The sequence below is a fragment of the Chiloscyllium punctatum genome, chromosome 8 (genome assembly GCF_047496795.1).
Source record: "Chiloscyllium punctatum isolate Juve2018m chromosome 8, sChiPun1.3, whole genome shotgun sequence".
In the NCBI taxonomy this organism is placed as follows: Eukaryota; Metazoa; Chordata; class Chondrichthyes; order Orectolobiformes; family Hemiscylliidae; genus Chiloscyllium; species Chiloscyllium punctatum.
Window position 1 is genome coordinate 45510377 of NC_092746.1, and position 26183 is coordinate 45536559.

Sequence of the window (26183 nt, forward strand, 5' to 3'; positions counted from 1 at the left end):
CTTTAGTCCAACTTGTCCATGCCGACCAGATCTCTGAAATCAATCTAGTCCCCTTTCGTATTCCCCTGGCCCATATCCCTCCAAACCCTTCCTATTAATATATCCATCCAGATGCCTTTTAAATGTTGCAATTGTACTAGCCTCCTCCACTTCCTCTGGCAGCTCACTCCATACATGCATCACTCTCTGTGTGAAAAAGTTGTCCTTTAGGTCCCTCTTAAATTTTTCCCCTCTCACCCTGAACTTACACCCTCTAGTTCTGGACTCCCCCACCCCAGAGAAAAGACATTGTCTATTTACCCTATTCTTCTTTATATTCCTGGCTACCACTGGCATCTGACCATCTTCGAGGAGAAAGTGAGAACTGCAGAAGCTGGAGCGCCAGAGTTGAAAAGGATGGTGCTGGAAAAGCACAGCAGGTCAGGCAGCATCCAAGGAGCAGGAGAGTCGCGTTTTGGGCAGAAGGCCTTCATCAGGAATGTGGGGGGTCAGAGGGGAAGGTAGCTGGGAAGACAATTGGAGGATGAAGGTGGGTGGTTGGAGGATGCAGGTGGAGCAGATAGGTGGGAAGGAAAATGGACAGATAGGACAGGTCAGGAGAGTGGTGTTGAGTTGGAGGATGAGATCTGGGATGAGGTGGGAGGAGGACAGATTTCAGAACTACTGAAGTCGACATTGATGCCGTGTGATTGAAGGGTCCCGAGGTGGAAAATGAGGCATTCTTCCTGCAGCTGGTGGGTGGCTTTGGTTTGGTGCTGGAGGTAGCCCAGGACTTGAATGTGCTTGGGGGAATGAGAGGGAGAGTTGAAGTGTCAGCCACAAGGCGGTGTGTATGTCCTAGAGATGTTCCCTGAAACACTCTGTGAGTTGGCGTCTGCCTCCCCCGATGTAGAGGAGACCACATCATGATCAATGGACACTAGTAGATGAGGTGGATGGATGTGCAGGAAAGTTTCTGCTGGCTGTGAAAAGATCTTTTGGGGCCTTGGGCAGAGGTGAGGAGGGAGTGGTGGGCACAGGTTTTACATCTCGTGCAGCAGCATGGGAAGGTGTCGGGTGGGTCGGTGGGAGGGGCGTGGACCTAACAAGGGAGTCACAGAGGGAATGGTCTCTGTGGAATGCACGTAGGGTTGGGGAGAGAAATTTATCTTTGGTGGCATCTAATTGTAGGTGGTGGAAATGGTGGAGTTTGATGCGCTGTATCCAGAGATTAGTGGGGTGGAGGATGGGACTAAGGGAGTTCGATCCTTGTTGCGGTTGGAGGGGTGGGTTCAAGGGCAGAGGTGCAGGAAGTGAAGGAAATGTGCTGGAGGGCTTTGTTGATCACATGGAAGGGGAAATTGTAGTCCTTGAAATAGGAGGCCATCTGGGATGTCCTGGAGTGGAATTGTTCCTCCTGGGAGCAGATACAGTGGAGGCGGAGGAATTGGGAATAAGGGATCACATTTTTATAGAAGGCAGGTGGGAGGAGGTGTGGTCCAGGCACTTGTGGAAGTTGGTGGGTTTGAAATAGATGTCCATTTTGATTCGGTCGTTGGAGATGGCAATGGAAAGGTTCAGGAAGGGAAAGGAGGTGTCCAAGATGGTGCAGGTGAACTTGTGGTCAGGGTGGAAGGTGTTGGTGAAGTTGTTGAACTGTTCAACCCCCTCATGGGAGCACGAGGTGGCGCTGATACAGTCATCAATGTAGCAGAAGAAAAGGTGGGGCATGGTGCTGGTGTAACTGCGGAAGATGGGTTGTTCCATGTATCCAATGAAGAGACAGGCATAGTTGGGGCACATGTAGGTGTCCATGGCTACCCCTCTGGTCTGATGGAAGTGGGAAGATTCGAAGGAGTAGTTGTTGAGGATGAGGACCAATTCCACCAATTGAATAAGAGTGTTGGTGGAGAGGGGGCTGGTTGAGTTGGCAGGAGAGGAAGCAATGGGGGGCTTACAGGCCTTGGTCATGGTGGATGGACATGTATAGGGACTGGATGTCCATGGTGAAGATGAGGTATTGGAAGCAGGAATCAAAAGTCATGGAGGAGATGGAGGGCGTAAGTGGTGTCCTGACCGTATGTGGGGATTTCTTGGAGCAAGGGGGACAGGACAGACTTGAGATATGAGGAGATCCACCTATCGCCTTCCCACCTATCTTCTCCACCATCTCCCTGCCCCACCCCACCTCCCTATTTACGTCTCATTCCCCCTTTCCCCCTTCACATTCCTGAAGAAGGGCTTATGCCCTAAACGTTGACTCTCCTCCTTGGATGCTGCCTGACCTGCTGTGCTTTTCCAGCACTACCCTTCTCTCATCTGCCCGTCTTCCCCATTATGGCTTTCCTTCCATGGTGTACATTTCGATAATGTATTTTCAGAAGGTTGTGCTAAATGAAATGTGATACTACCACTCTTTTATCATTCTGCCAGAGGTCATCAGTTTTTCACCACTCTGTTTCTCTCACTCCCCTTCTCCTCTTCTATATTCTTGTGTACATTGCCCATCTTCTCCTCCAGACTGGTTGTTACAGCTGCTATCTGCTGCTCATGGCCTGTTGTGGTTTTGCCCTTAGCTGCCTCTTCTGCCCATTGGTTACCTTATTGGATAAGATCTATTCCCTTCTGATGTGCTTTAACCATTATCACCACCACATCTAATGGTACTCTCGCAGCCTCCAGAGAGTATGTGCTGGAAAAGCACAGCAGGTAGGGCAACACTCACTTGAATACAGCTGTCCAAGGGATGTGATGCAAGATCATGCTGACTATGTGAGATACTATTATTGTTCAATGTGACAAAGCACCAGGATTTTGAGGTACACATTATGATCATTTATCCATATATCATACAGCAGAGCCAGTCTTAAACATTCTAAGGCTGAACTCTGGCAAAGAAACACATCTTACATAGACTCATAAAGATGTACAGCATGGAAACAGACCCTTCAGTCCAAATAGTCCATGCGAACTATATGTCCTAAATAAATCTAGTCTCATTTTTCAGCACTTGGCCCATATTCCTCTAAACCCTTCCTATTCATAAACCCGTCCAGATGCCTTTTAAATGTTTTAATTGTACTAGCCTCCACCACTTCCTCTGGCAGCTCATTCCATACATGTACCACCCTCTGTGTGAAAAGATTGTCCCTTTGGTCCCTTTTAAATTTTTTCCCTCTCACCCAAAATCCATGCCCTCTAGTTCTGGATTCCTCCCCCCAGGGAAAAAAACTTGTCTATTTATCCTATCCGTGCCCCTCATGTTTTTATAAACCTCTATAAGGTCACCCCTCAGCCTCTGATGCACCAGGGAAAGCAGCCCCAGCCTATTCAGGCTCTCCTTATAGTTCAAACCCTCCAACCCTGGCAACATCCTTGTAAATCTTATCTGAACCTTTTCAAATTTCACAACATCTTTCCGATAGGAAGGAGACCAGCATTGCTCACAATGTTCTAAAAGTGGCTTAAGCAATGTCCTCACCTCCATCCAGGGCCCCAAACAGTCCTTCCAGGTGAGACAGAGGTTCACCTGCCTCACTTCCAACCTAGTTTACTGCATCAGGTGCTCCCAGTGTGGCCTTCTGTACGTCAGGGAGACCAAACGTAAACTTAGGGACGGTTCACCGAGCATTGCAGTAGGGTCCACAGGGGCCGACCGGACCTCCCAGTCCTGACATGACTGTCCTTGGCCTCCTCCATTGCCGAAACGAACCATAAGGCAAATTGGAGGAACACCACTTCATCTTCCACCTGGGCAGCTGACAGCCCGGAGGACTCAACACTGAGTTCCTCAATTTAAAATAACCTCCTTTTCCTATCCCCCAACTCCCATCCCGGCCCCTCCCCCTCCCTTCCACTGCTCCCTGTCACCAACCGGATTAATTCCTCCCACTGACCAACCAGGTCGTACCCTCTGCCATCTTCAGCTATCCCCATCACCCTTCCCCCGCCACCCCCTTTATCTGCAGCTCCCCCTACACCCACCTCCAGCCCTAAAGAAGGGTTACATCCAAAACATCGCTTTGTCCACCATCTGATGCTGCCTGGCTTGCTGTGTTCTTTTAGCCTCCTGCCTGTCTATTTTAGATTCCAGCATCTGTAGCACTTTTGTTTCTAACCAATGTCATGTACAGCCACAACATGACCTCCTAACTCTTATACTCAACATTCTGACCAATAAAAGAAACCATACCAAATGCTGCCTTCACTAACCTATTTTCCTGTGACTCCACTTTCAAGGAGCTATGAACCTGCACTCCACGGTCTCTTTGTTCACCAACACTCCCCAGGACCTTCCCATTAAGTGTATAAGTCTTGCTCTGATTTGCCTTTCCAAAATGCAGCACAACATGTACTTGATTTCAAATTGGTTCAGCAATATCTTAACCAGATGTCATTTATTTGTCACAGAGTTGTTCGTATCCAGCTAAGGCCTCCACTTATCCTGTTGTGTGAGCAGTTTGGACTGTGCCATGTTTTAATCACTTAATCCTTGGCCTGTCTGTTTGCCATCTACTTAGATTTATTGTTCTACAAACTCATCTGATTGTATCAGTATTTAATTCAACTCTTCCATCAGCTTGGCAATTTTAATTCCAGAACTATCCTTCACAATTGGTTACTATGGGAGATTCTGCCTCTGGCAAAAACTAAATTAATCTTCCATTTTTCCTAAAACTCATCATGAATTTGATCATTTCAATCTGATTTGAGCTTCAAGCTTCAGTCTAGATTGGTGAAATGTGGAGACTTGCAGCTATACTTTTTTTCTCTTTCTCAGACCTTGGCAGACTTTAACTCATCTGTCAGTAACACTCTGAAACATCTACACCAGGAATGTCTTAAATGGAGCAGGTAGAAGAAATCTATGTGACTGTCATAGAGATGGGATTTAAGGGTTTTTTTAAGACAGGTGGACTGTTTTCAAAAGAAGGAAAAGCATGTTAGAACATACAAAATACATTCCAATGTATTAGAGGTGGAGTATTTGAACATTTTTTGATGAGGGAACAGTCAACTAACAAAACAAAAAATACAGAGTCAGAGGATAAGACGGTGTGTTGAGCCAGAGATTAGAAATTGTTCTAAACTTCCACAGGTTCCAGAGCTGGAGAAAAGATTTGAAAATGAAGAAAAACATTTAAACTTGTGCTATAGATTCCAGAATACATGATAACAATGAGACCATGTCATTTCCTAACAGCCTAAGGGGAGGTAGGGCTGGTTGAACAAGAGTTAGGATCTGACACGTTGACATCAAAAGTGAAATGCATCTCAAATTCCAAAATGTGTTAAGGCCAAGGTGAGGTGGATGGGTGTGTTGAGAGGAGAGGAGGGTGGAGCAACACTTCAGTCGATACCTTCATAGTTATAAAGAGTTTCTGCTGCTGAACACTGGTTCAGTGTAAAAATAAATGTGTTAGAACTTGGTGCTCAAGCAAACCAACACACAGTTTACATGCAATGCTGTAGCAAGGGCAGGTATTTTAAACCTTTTATAAATACAGTCAACAAGCACATCTGATTCCTGAGACACTTGTTTGGGAATCTTGTTATTCCATCAAATGAGATAGATGTTCAACTTGTTCCAATGCCAGAAAATTGATATTCAGACTAACTGTCCATTGAGGAAACTGCATGATTTTTGTGTGAGTTGAAAATCAATGTTTTACACCAGCAGTACATTGGAAATCTACTCCAATTATGTTTTAACATGATTAGTTCAATGATTTATTGCTTCCATTGGTTTGCAGCGATAAAATGGGTGTATTCAGGAAACTGGATTCAGTCAAGCCTGGCAAATGCAATCTAATCAAAGGAATCGGTACGTATTCAATTTTTACTGGGATTCAGCTGTGAAAAGAGAATTTATGAAAATTGAAAGGTTAAATTCCACTGCAACAAACAGGGATTATGTTGAGGTAATTAGTTTATTAGATTTATTATAGATGGCTGATGTAGCTGCAGTTGGCAAATACAGGTTTGAAAAGACTATTCTCATACAACAGTCACGTAGTTGGGGGTACACAGTAGATAGAAAAGAGGCATCCTTGGTATTTAGGACACGACTTATCAGATTACATAGAGCTTGGCAATATAGTGACTGTGTGAAGGATAACAGTCTTTGGAAATTTGCAGATGACACAAAATGGGATGAGAGGGTGAGCTTGGAGGAGGATGCAGAAATTCTTCAGTGTGATTCAGACGAGCTGAATACTGTAAACAGACAAATGCATGGCAAATGAGAGGTTATCCACTTTGGTAGCAAAAACAGGCAGTTTATTATCTGAATCACTATAAATTAAGAGAGGGGAATGAACAATGAGACCTGGTTGTCCTCACCACCATTTGCTGAAGGTAAGCTTGCAGGGTCTGCAGGCCGTCAAAAAGCAAATGGAATGTTAGCTTTAATAGCAATAAGAGGTGAGTACAGAGGTAGAATGTCTGTCTAAAATTATATTGGAACCACACCTGGAATATGATGTGCAGTTTCGGTCTCTTTACATGAGGAAGGAGGCTCTTGCTGTAGTGGGAGAGCAGTGAGGTTTACCAGACTGATTCCAGGGATGGCAGGATGGATGTGTGAAGAGAAATTGAATTATTTAGGATTATATTCACTGGGGCTCAGAGGAATGAGAGTGGATCTCATAGAAACCTACAAAATTCTAACAAAGCCAGCTGGGGAATATGTAGGAAGGATGTTCTTGATGGCGGGAGAGTTCAGAACCAGGGGTCACCATCTAAGGATACAGAGTTAACAGTTTAAGACTGAAATGAGGAGAAATTTCTTCACCCAGAGAGTGGTCAGCCTGTGGAATTTGCTATCACAGGAAGCAGTTAAGACCAAAGCATTGTATGGTTCCAAGAAGGAGTTGGATGTAGTACTTGTGACTAAATAGGTATGGGGGGAGGGGGAGTGAAAAGAGGGAGCAGGCAATTGAATTGAATGATCAGCCATGATCAAACTAAATGGTGGAGCAGGATGGATGGACTGAATGGCCTACTCCTGCTTGTATTTTCTATGTTTCTCCATCTTCAGGTGGGAAAAGACTGGTAGAATAGACAGACACATGGCAAGCAGATTTTTAACAATTAGAGTGTTGCATTTCAGAGGGAACACCTAAACTAAAGATGTATATGAATACATAGTTAAAAGTGATGACAAATCTAGGAGATTGGAAAGCTGATAGTTGACACTAATATTAAAGTAATAGTATGGGTCTGAAGAGTTTGTTCAGTGACTATTAAATACTTTGCTGTTCCAGAATATGGTTCTGAAGACATCAGCATTCTCCCTGGAGGCCTGGCCCTTGTTAGTTCAGTAAGTCTGTATTTGATACTCATTAGCAGCATGCTTGCATTTCCAAAGTTTCATAGGGGAAAGATGAACAGTCATGATGCACAAGTCCACTGATACAATATAGATTTTAATTTAAATGCAATACCAACTGGACCTTCAGCTTCCTGACCCATGGACTGTAATCAGTGAAAAGAAACAACTGCACCTCCTCCACAATAACATGCAACACTGGAGCTCTCCCAAGGATATGTCCTAAGCCCCTACTGTCCTCCCTGTATACCCACGATTATGTCGCTATTTAAATTCCAAACAAATTCCATGTATAACTTCACTGCCAATACCATTGCGGTAGAATGGATATTAAGCAAGGATGAGTCTGAAGACAAAGGAGATGGAGGGCTTGGTGTTGTGGTGTAATGATGACAACCTCTCTCTCAATGTCATCAAAACTAAAGAATTGATTGTTGACTTAAGGAAGAAGGAGGATATACCCCTGTCTACTTCAGTGGAGCTGAGGTGCAGACGGTCAAGTTCCTAAGAGTGACGATAACTAACAATCTATACTGGATTTCCCACATAGATGCGATGGTCAGGAAGGCACAACAACACCTCTTCTTCCTCAGGTGTCTCAGGAAATTCGACATGTCTATAAGGTCCCTCACCTACTTTTATAGATGCACCAAAGAAAGCATTCTATCTGGGTGTATAACAGCCAGGTACAGCAATTGTTCTGCCTGGGACCGTAAGAAACCACAGAAAGTTGCGTGCACAGCCCAGACCATCATGGAAGCCAGCCTCTCATCCATTTACACCTCTCCGTGCAGAAAGGCTGCCAACATCATCAAGACCCCTCACATCCTCGTAATGCTCTGCTACAACCTCTTCCATCAGGCAGAAGATACAGAAGCTTGAACACATGCACCAACAGATTCAAGAACAGCTTCTTCTGTGCCATTATGAGATTGCTGAATGGATGCTGTTACTTCAAATAAAGTTAATCTTATTAATGTTGATCTTGCTTCATGCATCTCCTGCATAGTGTAACCTGTGTGCCTCACTCTGTCCGAGCAGCCTATGCTCTGTATTCATTGCATGAGTTTTGTCCCAAAGTTGTTTGTAGTAAATATAAAAGGTTTGTTAACTCATTAATTTATGGTTTTGGTTGAGATTTTAAATAAAGGCCCTGAAATTATTGGCTCACAGGGGAAGCAATTTTCCCCAACACCTTTTGTCAAAATGCCTTACTGTGAACTCAAACCTCCTTTAGCCTCCTCACGAATGGCAGGGAGTTGGTTTTCCAATGTGAAATTAAATATTTCTCCAGTTTACAGAGTTTTAATTTGATGGAAAGTGGTTCACAGATCAGCTGATACAACAGTTGAATCCAGATATCGCCATAAATATTGCCTTCGAGCTACAAGTATGTCAGAAGACATGTAATGCAGAAGTCTATTCCACATGGTTACCATGTGTACAGCTAGACTAACAAATAGAAAGCAATCCTCTCTATTAGATTGTTTATGTATTCCCCCAAAAAAGTACAGGATGCATTTATCACTATTATATTTTAACAAAACATTTTCATAAGATTCTATTGGCTGATTGGTGGAAAGTGTGTGAATAATATTCCTTTATGCTGCCTGATACCAGGACACCGAATTACACTGTTACTTGTATTTGTTGAAGACAGACTAAATACTTTGCAACATAACAAAACAATATTGGATTAATACTTTGAGGAATAACCGAAATTGAAAACTCTGCAAAGTATGAATTATTATAGGCCTAGAGGTTTATGCTCCATCCCTTCACATTGACTGTGAATTATTTCTATGACTGCAAACCAAACCTGTTCTTTGTCATCTCTATTTCTTCTTCTTGCATTTGTTTTTAAGGGCTTGAAGTATCCATTAGTGCCTAATTTTGCTGGTGATCAACCAGGCCAGATTCTCCTTGTGGATCTCAATCAACCAGTCCTGAAAGCTGTTCAACTGAGGATCAGTCGTGGGTTTGATGTGGAATCCTTTAATCCACATGGGTTGAGTACATATATAGATGAGGGTAAGTGCCAATGAAGTTACTGCTACTTGGGAGAATTTCAGGTCAGAGAAATACAATAATCAATAAGGTGAGGTGGAAAGACATTTAATAGTTTGTCAGTTAATGTTGGATTTATTTTGGTTTTTGTTTATTATTTCACAATAGGAACATAATTAGAAATGATGACTATTTTAACTCTTTAAAACACCCAAATTCTGGCATTGTTTTTTGAAAAAATCCATTAATGGGATTTGGATATTAATACTCAACAGCATTTGTTGCCTGTCTGTAGGTGCCCTGGAGAAGGTGATTTTGAGTTGTCTTCTTTAACCTCTGTGGTCTGTGTAGTATAGGTACACCCACAATGGTGCTCAGAAGGCAGTTTCAGGATTTTGATTCAACAACAGTGAAGGAATAGTGATGTAACGCCAAGGTGGGATGTGTGTGACTTGAAGGGGAACTTGAAAGGATGGTGCTCCCTTTCTTCAGCTGTCCTTGTCCTTCTAGGCAGCAGAAGTCACAAGTTTGGAAGCTGCTAACAAAGGATCTTGGTAAGGTGCTGCGGTGCACCTTGTAGATGGTACACACTGTTGCCACTGTTCAATGCTAGTGGAGTGAGAGACTGTCAAAGCTGGTGGATGTGGTCCAATTCAGACACTTTTGGAATGTTGCATTCTGTTCTGGTCTCCCTGCTGTAGGAAAGATGTTGTGAAACTTGAAAGGGTTCAGAAAAGATTTACAAGGATGTTGCCAGGGTTGGAGGATTTGAACAATAAGGAGAGGCTGAATAGGCTGGGGCTGTTTTACCTGGAGCGTCGGAGGCTGAGGGGTGACCTTATAGAGGTTTATAAAATCATGAGGGGCATGGATAGGGTGAATTTCGCCAAGGTAGGGGAGTCCAAAACTAGAGGGCATAGGTTTAGGGTGAGAGGCAGAAAGATTTAAAAGGGACCTAAGGGGCAACATTTGATGCAGGGGGTGGTGCCTTTTTGGAATGAACTGCCAGAGGAAGTGGTGGGGGTTGGTTCAATTACATTTAAAAGGCATCTGGATACATGGATAGGAAGGGTTTAGTGGGATATGGGCCAAGTGCTGGCAAATGGGACTAGGTTAATTTAGATTATCTGGTTGGCATGGACAAATTGGACCCAAATGTCTGTTTCCATGCTGTGCATCCCAATGATACTATGACTACTTTGACCTTTTGAGTGACGTTGAGGCCACATTCATCCAAGCAAGTGCGGGGTATTCTATCACAATCCTGACTTGTGCTGTTATAGATGTGCAATGGGTGATGCCATGACGCAATGGTTAGCATTGCCACCTAATGCACTAGGGACCTAAGTTCAACTCTAGCCTTGAGTGACTGTGCGGGTGTGCAGGTTAGGTGGATTGGCAATGCTAAATTGCCCTGTGGTGTTCAGGCATATACAGGCTAGGTGGGATGCGTCAATGTGGGGTTATGGGGAAATGGTGGGATGTCCTTTTGGAGGATCAGTGCAGACATGATCGGCTGAGTGACTTCAATTTGTACTGGCAGAGATTCTACAATCCTAGATGATGACAGGGATCAGAGAGTTCAGCAGATGGTGAACTCTCCACAAAATTCCTAGCTCCTGACCTGCTCTTGTAGCCACACTATATGACAACCCATTGTCAGTGAATAATAGTTCCCAGAAACAGCTATGCATTTCCCCAGATGAACCTATAAACACTCCCCTTTTTCAATCGAACAGTTTTTCTCTCTATCTGAGCTCAATCTCGCCCATTCCCCCACCCCAACTTCTATGTAAATACCAATCTTTTCCTAGTTACCATCCGTTCTGAAGAAGGATCACTGGACTTGAAATGTTAACTCTGATTTCTCTCCACAGATGCTGCCAGACCTGCTGAGTTTTTTCAGCAATTGATGTCTTTGAGTAAATTTATATGGCTTGTGCAATTCAATTTATTGTCCATAGTAACAGTCAGAATGTTACTCTGGGATATTGAACGATAGCACTGATATTCAATGTCAAGGAGCGATGGTCTTTGGCATTTCTGTGGTGCGAGCAATACTTGTCAGCCAACATGTCCAGGTCCTACAGCTGTCCAGGACACAGATTGTTCAGTTTTTGAGGAGTCACAAACGATGCTGAACATTGTGCAATCATTAGTGAGCATCCCTACTTCAGACCTTATGATGGAGGGAAGGTGACTGAAGCAGCAGACTGACCTCCAACAGCCACATCATATGTTGTGCTAGATATGACAGTTTTTCCCCTATTCACCATTGACTCCAGCTTTGCCAGGGCTCCTCAATACTCAGTCAAATGTGACCATGAAATCAAGGCAATCACTCTTGCATCACCTCAAGAGGTCAACTCTTTTATCCATGTTTGGCCCAAGGTTGTTTTGAGACAAGGAACTGAATGGCCTAATGTGAGTGTCAATGATTAGGTTACTCCTATGTAAGTGCCAATGACACCTTCCATCGCTTTATTGATAATTAAGAGTAAATTGATAGAGCAGAAAGTGGCTGGGTTAGATTTGTCCAGCTTTTTGTGCTCTGGATGTACCTGGGCAATTTTCCACATTTGCTGGACAGATGCCAGTGTTTTAGTGTACTAGAGCAGCTTGGTTAGAGGCTTAGCTGAATCTGGAGCATAAATCTTTGGTCTATTGTTGGAAAATTGTCAGATTGTCAGGCCCAATAGCCTTTGTAATATCCAGTGCCATCAGTTGTTTCTTCATATCATGTGGAGTGAATCGAAATGGTTGCTGCTTGGTGTCTGTGATATGGTGGGCCACAGGAAGAGGCTGAATTAGATCATTAGTTCGACAGTTATGGCTGAAGATGATGCAAATACACCAGCCTTGTCTTTTGCACTGATGTTCTGCTCTTCAATCTTCAAGAAGCCTTCTCCTTTTGTTAATAGTTTCATTGACACCGGCATTCATGACTGGATGTGGAAGGAATGCAGAGCTTAGATTTATTCCAGTCGTTGTGAAATTGCTTCGATCTGTTTACAGTTGCAGCTATGTTTTGATATGCAAGTAGTCTTCTAACTTTTCCATTTTTAGGCACCATGTTTTTAGGCATGCTCTCCTGTATTTTTCATTGAACTGGGATTGATCTTCTGTCAGTGGTAGAGTGAGGGATAAGCCTGACCGTGAGGTTGCAGAATGTGTTTGTATATAATTCTACTGCTGCTGATGGACCTCCCAAGCCTTGTGGATATCCAGTTTTAAGTTGTTTAGAATGGTGATAGCAGCACACATACAACAGAGGGTACCCTCAATGAGAAGACAGTATTTTGTCTCCACAGTGTCTATAGGAGCATATGGCATTTTACTAATGTTGCTTTCTTGACTTCTAGATGATACTGTATATGTTTTTGTTGTGAACCATCCATCGAATAGGACCACAGTAGAGATTTTTGAGTTTGAAGAGGAACAAAATAGTTTGCTTCATTTAAAGACCATCCAACATGAACTTTTACACAGGTACACATTGTTCTTTTATTAATTTTTTTTGATTAGATGTGGGCATCGCTGGTGAAGTCAGCAATTGTTGCACGAATGGCTTGATGTGCTGTTTCAGGGATGTTTAAGAGTCGGCCATATTGCTGTCAATCTAGAGTCACATCAACTTGACTGGGGAAGGTTGGCAGATTTCCTTCTCTAAAGGAAATTAATGAACAAGTTTCAAAATCACTATCACTAATGCTAGCTTTTCATTCTAGATTTTGTTAATTGAATTTTAAACTCCACGAGTTGCTGTGGTGAGGTTTGAACACAATTTCCCTGGGCCTCTGAAACACTAGTCCAGGGACCAGCATTCCCTCTAATTTTCTTTTTGGCTGCACTGGCCTCTGAAATCCGAACATGGGGACTACTTTTGGAAACAAAAGTCAGAGCTGCATTTGGCATGGGGAAGCTGATCGCTATGAGCAGAACCTTGGAATGGCTGGACATGTGGCCACACAGTTTAGAGGGACTGTTCCAAGGGACATTGTCACTACACCACCATCTCCTGTTTTAATGTAAACTCGACAATGTCTCCTACTGATGCACAGGCAATTAAATATCGATTAAAAACTTTGAAAAGTTGTCTGAATTATAGTTTAGCGTGTACAGAAGGCTTTAAAACAATAGCGACAGAAATGTAGCATGAATCATCTCGAATGTATTGAAATATTTGCACTTTTAATGGTGATAGGTGCATTGTGCTGGCTGCTTTCATATCCTGTCTAACACTTTCTGTAGTTGTAGCCGACTTTGATTCTGCCACACCTCTTAATTTTATATTGTCTGGAAATTTGATCAATTCGCATTCATTTCTAAATCTAGGTAGTTTCATATGAAAGTATAAACCATTATGAATCCATTACATACTTTACTCCTCAATTCCTCCTCCACCATTGATATAACACCTCAAGAATATTGCTGATAAAAAGCATTTTGTCAAAGCTTTCTTTTTTGCAGACGTCCAGCCAGTTCACATCCGTATCCAGTAAAACGAACAACGTTCTTATGCTCTACGAGTAAAGCATACTGATGGGTTAGCAAGTGGGTTGTGATTGGTGAAAATATTGCCATGAAGGTTGTACCAATTAGATGATGACTGACAGTTAATGGCTTTGTATAAATTTAAAACAAACAAGATGACTGGTCAAGGCATGAACTAAGGAATGAACAAAAAATGACTGTTGCCAGCTTGGTTCTTTAATCTCCATCTAACATGTTCTTTGGCAGTTCATAACAGGCAAGGAACTGACCATACTCAGCTAGTCTGTGGTTACACAAGTCAAAACACAGTGTTCAACATGAGATGCGATTCTGCAATTAAACAACATTTGCTGCATTGTTCCAAGTGTGCAGCACATTAAGCTGAAAATCAGTTGGGCACCTAATGTAATGCATTTGTGCTTGCTGGCGACTACATATTTTAATACACAGGCTCTATTCTTTGTAGACAGAAGGAATATGTACACACACTGCCTGTTTTAACTGAGTATGCAATAGGAGTTACCTGCATCATTCCTCAGGATAATGTCTTGACCAATTAATCAACCTGTGTGGTTTAAATTTAAACAAATTGGCAGTTAATTGTAAGTCACTATCTAACTGGTGCATTTTTCATGGCAACACCTCTACCAATTACAGCCCACTTGCCAATGCCCACTTCGCTCAAACAGTGTAAAAACATTGCTCCCCCTTTTGTTGATGTTCATGTGAATTGTCTTGATATGTACAAGACAATAAACTGACAATTATTTTCTAACAATACTTCAAGTTCTTACTACCAAATAATTACTAAATGAATTCTTATTTCCTATGTTCAGTTAGTTTCTTAGGTATTCAGAGTTTCATTACTCGCCATTTGTCACAAACTTTTTGGACGTTGAGGTAAACCACACACATATGGCTTCAGATAATTCATATGAGTTGACTTAAAATTTGGATGTGTAGGCAACCATATTGACTGCAGTATGACACTGTTTTTCTTTTATGATAATCCAGTCACTCTAATAAACAGGTTTCATTACTGGACTTGAAATGAAAGTGAATAAATGTGTCTGTAGTTGCTTGTCTTCTTATTCACATTTCTTGACTGTGAATATCTGTAATCACCAGCTTCTAGTTGTCTGGTATTCTTCAATGTCAATTGTCGTCTTTTATTGAAGGTCAATCCTTCACAGATATCCTTCTTAATCCCTGCTCTGTGATAAATACCACCAAACCCTTTTGAGGATTGACTGACCTTGAACACATTCAGCCTTGCTAGAACATCATTTAATTTATAACGGTCATTGGCTATAGCACTTTGCCCATATCTTCCCTCCTGAATATTTCGAGGTAATAGTAATTCAGGATACTGCAAAGGCTATGGGCCATGACAACGTTCCACCTGGTATACCGAAGACCTGTGCTCCAGTTCTAACCAAACTGTCCCAGTGCAGCCACAACACTGGCATCTCTCTAGCATTTGGAAGATTACCAAAATATGTACCACCCACAAAAAAAAAGGACAAATCCAACCCAGACAATGACTGCCACATCATTTTACTGTCAATCATGGGTAAAGTGATAGAGGTATCATTAACAATGCTATCAAGCAGCATTTCGAGAGTAATAACCTGCTCACTTCGGATTCTGCGAGGGCCACTCAGCTCTTGATCTCATTTAGAACAGACAATAAAATTAACTCAGGGTCAAGTCACAGTGAGTGCCCTGGACTTCAAGGTAGTAATTGACCAAGTATGTGCTGAAAACTGGATTCGTGGTGCTGGAAGAGCACAGCAGTTCAGGCAGCATCCAAGTAGCTTCGAAATCGATGTTTCGGGCAAAAGCCCTTCATCTGATGAAGGGCTTTTGCCCGAAACATCGATTTCGAAGCTACTTGGATGCTGCCTGAACTGCTGTGCTCTTCCATCACCACTAATCCAGAATCTGGTTTCCAGCATCTGCAGTCATTGTTTTTACCTTATGTGCCGAAAACTGTCTAGAGCTGTGTAGTGGTACTGACATTGAACAGATGAGATGATGAGCATGTTCTATTTTGAGTTCTAAAACTCTAGAATGTTCAGAGGATAAATTTTCATTTGGTGTTTCTTCTGACATTTTCAGAAACAAAAAACATCATTCGTACAACCATTATGGCACAAACAGTGGCTAGTTGGCCTATCAATTCAGTGCTACAGTTGAGTCTGTCCTATTTCCTCAGTCGATTCCCTATTCCTCAAGCCCTATCTTCCTGCAGCACCTGTCCAACTTCCTTTTAGAAGTCACTGATTGTCTCCATCTTTGTTTCCACCAACAGTCATTGAGTTCCAGGTCATTTATCACCCTGTAGTTTAAACATATTCTTTCTCCAACCCACCCTGCAACTTGCCTAAAAGTTTGTATCTGAGAGCCATAGTCTTCATGCCATCGGCTAATAAGAACAACTTCTCGTTCTCCTTTAATTAAACATCTAAGTCTTAACGGCCCTTTCCAATTTACCCTTAATTATTGTTTCTAAGGTGTGGTGACCAGAACTGAATGCTGTACTCTAATTGTGATCTACCAAGAGCTTTGTAAAGATTCAGCATAATTTTGCCTGTTTATTCTTGACTGTTCCTCTGATGAAGTTCAAGATTCTTTATGATTTTGCAAATGTCCTGCCATCTGCAAGAATCTGTGTACACCGACCTCAAGATCATCTGCCTTGACTTTTAAAACTGGGTCTGGATTTAATACATTAAAAAAATTGCCTCATGCTTTGTGTTAAATTCCAGCTGTTACTTGTCTGGTCTATCTATGTCCTGTTGTGGTTGATTTGTTTTGTATTATAGTTTGCCATACCTCTGAGTTTCATATCATCCACAAATATTTAAATTTATCTCTACATTTTAAATGCAAAACCACTTTTATTGTATGCTTCCCAAACCATCATTCATATAATACTCATAGCAGAGTGCCTCTCTGTATATTAGTTCAAAAGGATTAAATCCTGTGAACATGAGGTATGAGGATCACTTCAAATGATTTCAAGAAAAGTGCAGCTCAGAAACAATTCATGTCTAAAATGTCCAGATGTACAGATTAATGCATGTGAGTTAGCTGAAAAACAACAGAAAGAAGCTCAACCAAGACTGGAAACTAGGGCAGTCTTTTGAAGGTCTTGGGATGGGATGACATTACAGATTGGGGTTCCTGAGAGGGGAAAGGTTTACTGTAAATTAGGTTCTTAGAGTGAAGAGTCAGACAAGCATTGGGATAAAACCCAAAAGTGGTTACTTTAAAGCTAAGGTATACTTTGGTATATTGAAATTCTTGCCTGTGATTTCTCCAGGAAGGAATTACCTTCAGTTCCAGTTTAAAAGTTTAAGTCACAAATGAATTAAACCTACTAAGGTGTTAGATACAGGGATTCTGGTGTGAGTATTATATGGAGTGATTTTTTTTGTGTGTGTGTTTTGAATTAACAAAGGAATATTTTGGAATTAATGGTGTTAGATTGTATGTTTAAACCCTGAACAAAATCCTGAAATAAACCTCTCGCAATGAAATCAAAGTAGATTTCATTAACAACATTTTGTTAATGTTGAGGAATTGTTTAGCCACTTGGTACCGACAGACAAGAATTCAAGAAATTTAGGAAGCTTTAACAGGAGATGAGAGAGAGAGAGACCATAACGACATGTTTTCAGAAATTCAGGTATGTTGAACATCAGTTTGTATGAGTTTATATTGGGTCAGTCAATTAGTAATTTCAAAGTAAGCTGGGCCCAGTAGTATTTCTTCTTGCAGGCAAAATGCAGACTTCTTTCCAGCCAGCAACTTGGAGATAGTAATCAAGCATCCAAGACAGGCTACTAACTCAGCCTGGAGTCCTGCTTTTCTTCTGGGGGGGGGGTCAAACAGCAGCTGGGTTAGAAACTCTGAATTGCGTGTATAATTCTATGAGCTCTAATTTCATTCATGTGCCAAAGACAGGTATTTCAGATGTTGATGATCCATCGTAGTGGATCAATTGAATGACATTAAGCTAACAGCATGGCCCCTTATTAGAGTTTCCATTGGGAAGTGATGAGCTAGCTATAAAAGTATTAGCATCCAGATCATCTCTAGAGCCTCTGTTCCAGCTTCACTTAGAAAGTCTTTACAATGTAGGAGGTCCAGAAACTCCTAGAACTACAATAATGTGATCAGAATTGGCCATTTTTAAAGCTATGTAAGAATGTCCATTTTTTAAAGGAAACAGAATTTAAACATGAAAATATAGAAGACAATACATTTTTCTTTGAGATTTCTCTTTATGCCCCCAGACAAGATACAACTACAGAACAATGTCAAAGAAACTTTCAAAGTTCTGCCAATGGCAGGCACGCATGTGACTGAAGTCAGGGAGCTAACTGCAATATTACAGCTCACAGACCTCAGTAAGACAGTACATCGAGTGAATTTGACCACATAGTTGCTATCAGAAACATTGAAGGCTTTACCTCCATCCAAGTGATATACCCCAAAAGGAAATGACAACATTGCATTGTATTCCATGACTAACCCTGGTGCTGGTGCTGGTGCTCATCTTAATATACTGTGGAAACTGCACAGCATGATGCAGTCCACATGAGACCCAGGGGTCTAACATCTAATCTGGTGGGTAATCTCCATTGTAAATGCCAGTGTGGATCTGCAGGATGAGCACCTGAAATCTTTGACATCATTGAAACACATGGACCAGCTATGATCACTGATTTACCAGCATGTACAGATCTACATTATTATGGCCCCATCAGCTAATTAACAGGTCAGTCACAACACCAAAGCTTCAGAGAACAACATTGGTCACATTCTTGTTGGTCTGAGCTGAGCATAGCTGTTTTGAAAAGTTACATCAGAGTGTGATTAGCTGCAATAGCCCTTAAAAATCATCACCACTGATTGACATGACCATATTCAACTGTTCCTGACCTGGAACATTCTTTCTGGTCAATTAGACATGAACTCAGACTCTCCAAGAAAGTCATTTTCAAAACCAAGCAAGTGGTCAATCTTCAAGCTCTACAGCAAATCTTGTAAGATGAGATATGTACGTGTCACATGGGTATAAAGATTAACTAAAGCATTTATCATGGCACGTAAATCTGTATATTGGCCTGGTGTTGACAAAAGATATTGATCAACTGATCAACTTGTATGAAACATATCAACACTACCACCCTCAACAACCATTTCACCAAACTCGCTTTTGTGCAACAAATCTGAAACACCATTAGTGCAGTGGGTGTCGATACCTTGTCTGCCATATTCTGTATATTCAGTGTACCCCAGTGAATTGTGTCCAACACTTGGGCACCTTTCCAAAAAATGTGCAGGAAATGGGATGTTCAACATATCACCTCCCCTTTCCATCACACTCCATTGAATCATCTTTCGGAACGCAAGGTTCACACCATAACATTCGTAACCATTAAATATCAAGTGACTTGCCACGTTTCTCGGATAACCACGTTAAATCCTTGAGGAAATGTTTTACCCTCACCAACTCGTGTTTAGGAGACAGAGCCAGGGAGTCTTTCCCACTGTCACTCTCAACACCCAAGCACATATGCATGGAGCTTTATTGGCTAGAAGGGAGAAAATGATACAGGAACATGATTAGCTAGTGTACAGAGAGATATCCACTTGATCTAGGACAAACCATGAGTTTAAGATTTTCATATCAACCCATGGGTTTAAGGAAAGCTGCTCTGTAAGTGATTCCAACCAAAGTTATATGTTTTGTGAAGAGAAATGATCAGTTCCTGTGAAGAAATAGACAACATCTCTGAACTGTATATCATCAACCACCATCATCCAGGATTACTTGGATAAAGGAAGTTATCACAGCAGACAGTACCATATATCTGTGAGAAATGACACATAGTCACCTGTAACGACAGATTCCAAATTGCAGAGTAAAGCTGCCTCACCAAGTCCTGGCAATTGTACGAGGACTAGAGCTGTTCATGTTCTTCCACCGAGGCATTATCTAAGTGTATTGAGGTTATTTGTCAATGTACATTCTTGTAAATGTTATTGAAAGAGGATTCCATTATTTAAAGAGGAAAAGGGGGATGTATTATAGTATATGTTCCAGACCAGAAAGGCCTTTACTTTTCCAGGCAGACTTTCCTCTGTCATGGAGTCATGGAGTTAGTGCAGTGTTTTCAGTTGGTCAGCTGTGTGTATATACAATGTGCAGTAACATCAGTAAGTACAGAACCTAGATTGTGTGTAACTCTGATATTGTAGTCATGTGAATAGCTAGTGTTGCCAATACATTGAAAAATCTTTTGTCTCAACAAGAACCCAAGTCTCTGTGATACATGTTGCACAGGTGAACATATAGGTAACCATAAAGCTCAGCAGTACTAATATGATCACAATATCTGGTTCAATTGCTTGTCACTGCAGAATATTCTGTTCCTTTTTGCTGATGCCCTTACCATGGTGATTTTATCCTTTAAGTTTTCCTGCTGTCCACCTTCTCTCAGACTGTCCGATTTTTTTTTTGTTCTTCACTTGCTCGATCCCTTTCCTTGTCTCTGTGGTTGTTCAGAAGCTGCCACAGCTCTAATCCAGCTCAAATCTTAACAATGTTTCTTTATTAAAAGATGTTGCCTGACACACAGGCCTTTTATAGAATTTTCTGTTTTAATGGATAAAGCAGTTTGGCATTGTTTTTGCAATTCAACCTGAAGAGAGGTACAACTGTAATTGCTGTCTACCACTAAATCTATAAAAGCCAAATGTCTATACTCTTCCCTATTACATCTGTTTATGGCTCTCCCTACAGTCTGTCTGTGTGAAATGGTACAGATACATCCACCGAGTCAATTCAGGTATTTTTGTCAGAGATTTTGTTCTTTGTAAATATTGCAAGACTATTGCAAAACTATTTGTGGTATAATTGAAAGTCTGTAACACATCCCCAGTTTTGAGAGTAAATTTCTTCATATTTCTCTTCCAGTGTGAATGATATTGTTGCACTAGGCTCTGACCGATTCTATGCCACCAACGACCATTATTTCACTCAGGGACTCCTGCATTCCTTGGAGTTTTTTATCGGCTTGTCATGGTGCAATGTTGTTTACTACAGTCCCTCGGAAGTAAAAGAAGTGGCAACGGGATTTAGATTAGCCAATGGGATTAATATATCCCCTGATGGAAGGTAAATTCTGAGAGTTTTATTTGTTATCAACTGGCGGTGATTAAGGGAACTGCTTGTAAATGAATCTTTACTTTCTACACCTAGTAATGTAAAACAGCATTTACTATACCAGCAATTCCTGCATAATATCATGCTTGTGACAGATGTGGACAACAAAGAAAAGCAGCATGAAGCGAACCAGATTCCCTATTACAATCAATGTAAGGCTGTGGTTAGGATCTGCTGGGTCTGTCTTATCAGAGAAAAATCCATTAAAGTGTATCTTTAAATAGCGCATGTCCTTCAATTGCTAAATTTGTAAATGAAATAACTTTTAAAATTAAAGCTTAAAAGCTATTCAGTGTAACAAGATAAATGTGAAATGTTATAGTGGGTATTCTCACCAGCACCTAGTTACAGAGTGACCAGACTGTATCTCGTGGTAATGTTGGTTTTGTGCAAGGAACCTGCTAGAAAAAACTCCAAGGACCTCTGTTCTGAAGACGCCATGCTGGACCCAAAGCATTAACGTTATTTCTTTTTGCTGACAGACTTGCTGAACTTTTGCAGCACTTTGTTTTAATGTCAGATTTCCAGCATCCACAGTATTTTGCTTTTCTGACCAGGGACCTGTGTGTTTGCTGATGGCAGGGAGAGGAGCAGAGGAACGAGTTTCTGTTGGTGGCACAAGGCATCAGAGACCAGGGGCAGGTGGGTAGCAGTAAGTGGAGCAACAGAAGACGTCCCCAGTGGGATACAAATAGTTAATAGAGAGATACTGATAGGTTAGGGAAGTTGTGAAAAAAATAGCAAATGGAGTATAACGTGGAAAAACATGAAGTTGTGCATTTGTAGGGGAAAACAAAAAAACAGTATTTAAATGGAGAAAGACTGCATAAAGTTGCAACACAAAAGTAGGGTTGAGGGTACTTGTATACAAATATGGAAAACTGGAACACAGCTTCAGCAGGTAATCAGGAAGGCTGGTGGAATTTTTTTAATATAGAATCCCTACAATGTGGAAACAGGCCCTTCAGCCCAGCAAGTCCACACTGACCCATTCCCTATTACTCTACATTTACCCCTGACTAATACACCTAACCTACATATCCCTGAACACTGTGGGCAATTTAACATGGCCAATTCACCTAACCTGCACATCTTTGAGCAGGTAAAAACAATGACTGCAGATGCTGGAATCCAGATTCTGGATTAGTGGTGCCGCAAGAGCACAGCAGTTCAGGCAGCATCCAAGTAGCTTTGAAATCGACGTTTCGGGCAAAAGCCCTTCATCTTTGTGCAGGTTAGGATTGTGGGAGGAAATCCACGCAGACACCGGGAGAATGTGCAAATTCCACACAGTCACCTGAGGTTGGAATCAAACCAGAGTCCTTGGTGCTGTGAGGCATCAGTGCTAACCAGTGAGCCACCATGCCATTCTTTATCTCCAGGGAGTTGAAGTATAAGAGTAGGGAAGTCTTACTGCAACTGCACAAGCTGCTGGTGAGGCCACATCTGGAACACAGCAAGCAATTTTGGTCCCTATATTTAGGGAAAGCTATCATTTCATTTAAGGCAGTTCAGAGAAATTTCATGAGCTTTATCCCTGGTATGGAGGGATTGATTGACTTATGAGTACAGATCAAACAGGCTGGAACTCTATTCACTGGAGTTTGGAGAATGAGGGGTGATCTCATTAAAACAGTTGGATTCTTAAGAGACTTGAAACAAGGTAAATGTTGAGAGGATTTCCCCTCAAGTCTAGGTGAATCTAGGACCAGAGGTCATAGACTCAGAGTGGAGTGGTGCCAGTGACTGAGACAAAAGCCTTTGGAACTCATTGCCTCCATAACACACTATGGAAGAGATAGTTTCTTGATCAATGGGGAAAATCTGGGAAAGTGTACGCAAGGAGTGTTGGTAAGCCATGATCCTATTGAACGGCAGAAACTGGTTCAAGGGACTAAACGGCCGACTTCTGTTTCTATTGCTATGGTCTTATAGTCCCATGGTGGTGCATTAAACTTAATGGGAAGAGTATTAGAAAATGCCACAGTTGCATGTGTAAACCCCAAAACAGGAAGTCTGTGGCGAATTATTGTAGTAAATGTCACAATGTTAAAGGATCATATTGTGTCTATTATAAGATTAACACTATAGCAAAACATTGATTGAAGCAACATTAAACAGTGACTTAATGCAGATTTTCATTCAGTTTACTTAATATTCTCAGAAAAGCAAACTCTCTGTCCTTTTTAAACAAATGATATGAGTGGTCTCAGGCTGCCGAACCACGAATGGACAAATTAAGTCTTTACGAAAGTGAGGACTGCAGATGCTAGAGATCAGAGTCGAGAGAGTGTGGTGCTGGAGAAGTACAGCAGGTCAGGCAGCATCTGAGAAGCAAGAGAATCAAAATGCTCATTCCTGATGAAGGACTTTTGCCTGAAATGTCAACTCTCCTGCTCCTCGGATGCTGCATGACTTGCTGTGTTTTTCCAGCACCACACTCTCAACAATTAAGTCTTATAACTGGGCAACTAACACCCACTTTATCACTTCATTCCACCACTGCCAGTATTTGACTAATGCTTGGATTAATGCCCACCAGGTGGTCTGCTTGGCATGTGCCTGTGTAATGGGCAGGAATGCCCTCCTTAACAAGTGTCCTGGGTCCATGGCAGGACCCAAATATTTACTGTTCCTCCAGTTTGTCCACCACCCCCGCTACCCCCATGATGTCTCAATGCATTCCTCCTCCTACTCCTACTCCTCCTCCTCCTGCCCACCCCCCCAACCACCTCAGCTCCTGGTCAGCTTTCTGAGCAGTGACCAGTTGAATCCATTGTCTCACACAGCAGCTTCTGGTCTGAAGTACTGGAGAGCTCCTGACCTCTGGCCCTGGAGGGCTGTAGAGTTTGCCTCCAGTTAGCCATTAAATGAGTGTGGGGCAAGCAAGATTCCTATTGGCTAGGTCCCTGACGTTTTTTACCAAGTGGTGAATCCAGCACATTTCCTAACCTAGCTTCCTTGATATTAATGTAGTGTGGTACCCTTCCGTGAGGATATCAAATGGGCTTGAAGTAGTAGTTTCAGAGTTGGGGAGGTAGTGGCCCAGTGGTAATATCACTGGAACCGATAACCCACAAACCCAGGAAAAAGCTCTGGGCATATGGGTTAAAACTGGATTAAAGCTGGTAAAATAGTGTAGCCATCCGTTGATCTTGGTTAAAAATAAAAAATTGTCCTTCGGGGAAGAAATCTGCTATCCTTACCCAGTTTTGACTACATGTGACTCCAGACCCACGGCATTGTGGTTGTCTCACAACTGCCCTCTGAAATGACTTAGCAAACCACTCAAGGGCAATTAAGGATGGGAAACAATTGCTGGGCCAGGCAGTGATTTCCACATCCAATAAATAATAAAAAAAAAGGAAGCTTAACTTGTTCTGCAATACCACTAAATTGTTGCAATATTTTTCATTTCTTTCCAAGTTGGGCAGGATGTTTCTTCACACTGTCCTATTAAAAGCCAGGTCTGCCTACAATTATCCAATTAAAGATTGAATCCTTTATTGTAATTGTGATATTGGAGACTGCCTTAACACTGTGGATCAGCTTTGACCTTCTTCCTCTCCTGATTTCAACATTGGTGAATGCTGCAGGTATCTCCAAGAATATGCTCAGTAAATACGGCAACTTCCTTCCCTTATCGTACACACTTCAGAATCACAAGAGTTCCTTAAATTACTGACTACCTACAGGTCACTGCTTTGATAAATAAAGAGTGAATTTATCTGATAAAGTATATTTAAAGACAAGACGTGTTGTGGAGTTAATTTTGATGCATTTAAAAGAAGATTTGACAGGGATTGATCAGTGAACATTTGGGCCAGTGTCTGTAACAGCCAAAACATTGTGTAGTACTTACACCAGCTGACTTTCTATTTTGTAAAACCTGTTCAATCATGCTGAACTTTTTATCTTTGTAGTACCAGACATGATGGTTCCACTTTTCCAGTGTATAATTATGATCCCATAACACCATTATGTGCATGGCATTGGTGAGGCTGTATCTGGCGTATTGCATACAGTTTCAGCCTCTTTACTGAGGATGGATGTAATTGCATTGGAGGCTGCTCAGAGAAGGTTCACTTGTTTAAATCTGGAGATGGAAGGTTTGTCTTATGAGATGAAATTGAGTAGATTAAGCCTAAACCCGCTAGAGTTTTGAAGAGTGAGAAACAGTTTAGTTGGGGTATATAAGGTGCTGAAGGAGATTCATAGAGTAGATGTAGAAAAATGTTTCCCCTTTTGGGAAAATTTCGAACAAGGGATCATAGTTTTAGGATAAGGGGTAGCAATTTATGACAGAGATGAGAAAGAATTACTTCTCTCAAAGGGTTGTGAATCCATGTGAGTACAATTTATCCTGAATAAATTTGAGGAGGAGATAGACAGATTTTTAGTTAGTAACAGATTAAAGAGGTATGGGGAGTTGTGGCTGAGATGAGATCAGCCATGATGGTATTGAATGGCTGAGCAGGCTTGGGGAGGGGGGAGCTGAATTGCTTATTCCTGCTCCACATTCTTATGTTCTCATGTGACCAATACTTTACAAAGTGAGATTTCCTGATGACCATCTAAAAGGACATGACAAGATTTCAAGTTTTAAAACTTTTACTTGTAACAATCTAAAATCAACAATGAGTAAGTATTACTTATTTCACAACTAATACTTTAGACCACTAACAGATATTCTTTATCTCGTGGCATGTTTGCACATTCCTCACACACTCAGCAGAACAGCAGTCTTGTTTTTATGGTACAAAATTGTTCTGGGCATTTTGACAAGATCTCTTGTCGTGCCGGGGTAAGTCTTCCAGAGTTCTTTGAAAGTAAACTTTTAAAAGAAAGGAATCCCTCAATGCTCCTCAGCATACCAGGCCTTCTAGCAGCAAAGTATGATCTGGTGAATCTCCACAAAGCCCATCTGCTCAAATGGAGACTTGCTTTCTTCAGCATTCTGCTCTCACTGCTGTACCCTCCCTGCATGATCACACAGCAGTTTCACCCTTCCTGTCACCAGGATCTCTGAAACAGACTGCCTGAGAATCTGCAAGCCTGTACAAAGCTAAATGCCTCCCCCTTTGTACTCAGGTAATAAATCTGACTTAAATAAAAGCAAATTACTGCGGA

The 26183-nt window shown here is 41.7% G+C and overlaps 1 protein-coding gene across 2 annotated transcripts in view; it reads left to right on the forward strand.

Annotated features, from left to right (window-relative positions):
• The window catches only part of LOC140480516 (serum paraoxonase/arylesterase 2-like), a 68083-nt gene that overhangs the window by 14276 nt on the left and 27624 nt on the right, over nucleotides 1-26183 (forward strand). Inside the window, exons 2-6 of one of the 2 annotated variants that reach the window (XM_072575468.1) lie at nucleotides 5733-5803; nucleotides 7245-7300; nucleotides 9175-9340; nucleotides 12679-12805; nucleotides 20805-21005. In XM_072575468.1, the coding sequence (XP_072431569.1) occupies nucleotides 5733-5803; nucleotides 7245-7300; nucleotides 9175-9340; nucleotides 12679-12805; nucleotides 20805-21005 (621 nt within the window). The remainder of the gene's footprint in view (nucleotides 1-5732; nucleotides 5804-7244; nucleotides 7301-9174; nucleotides 9341-12678; nucleotides 12806-20804; nucleotides 21006-26183) is intronic. The other variant, XM_072575469.1, reaches the window with a different exon arrangement.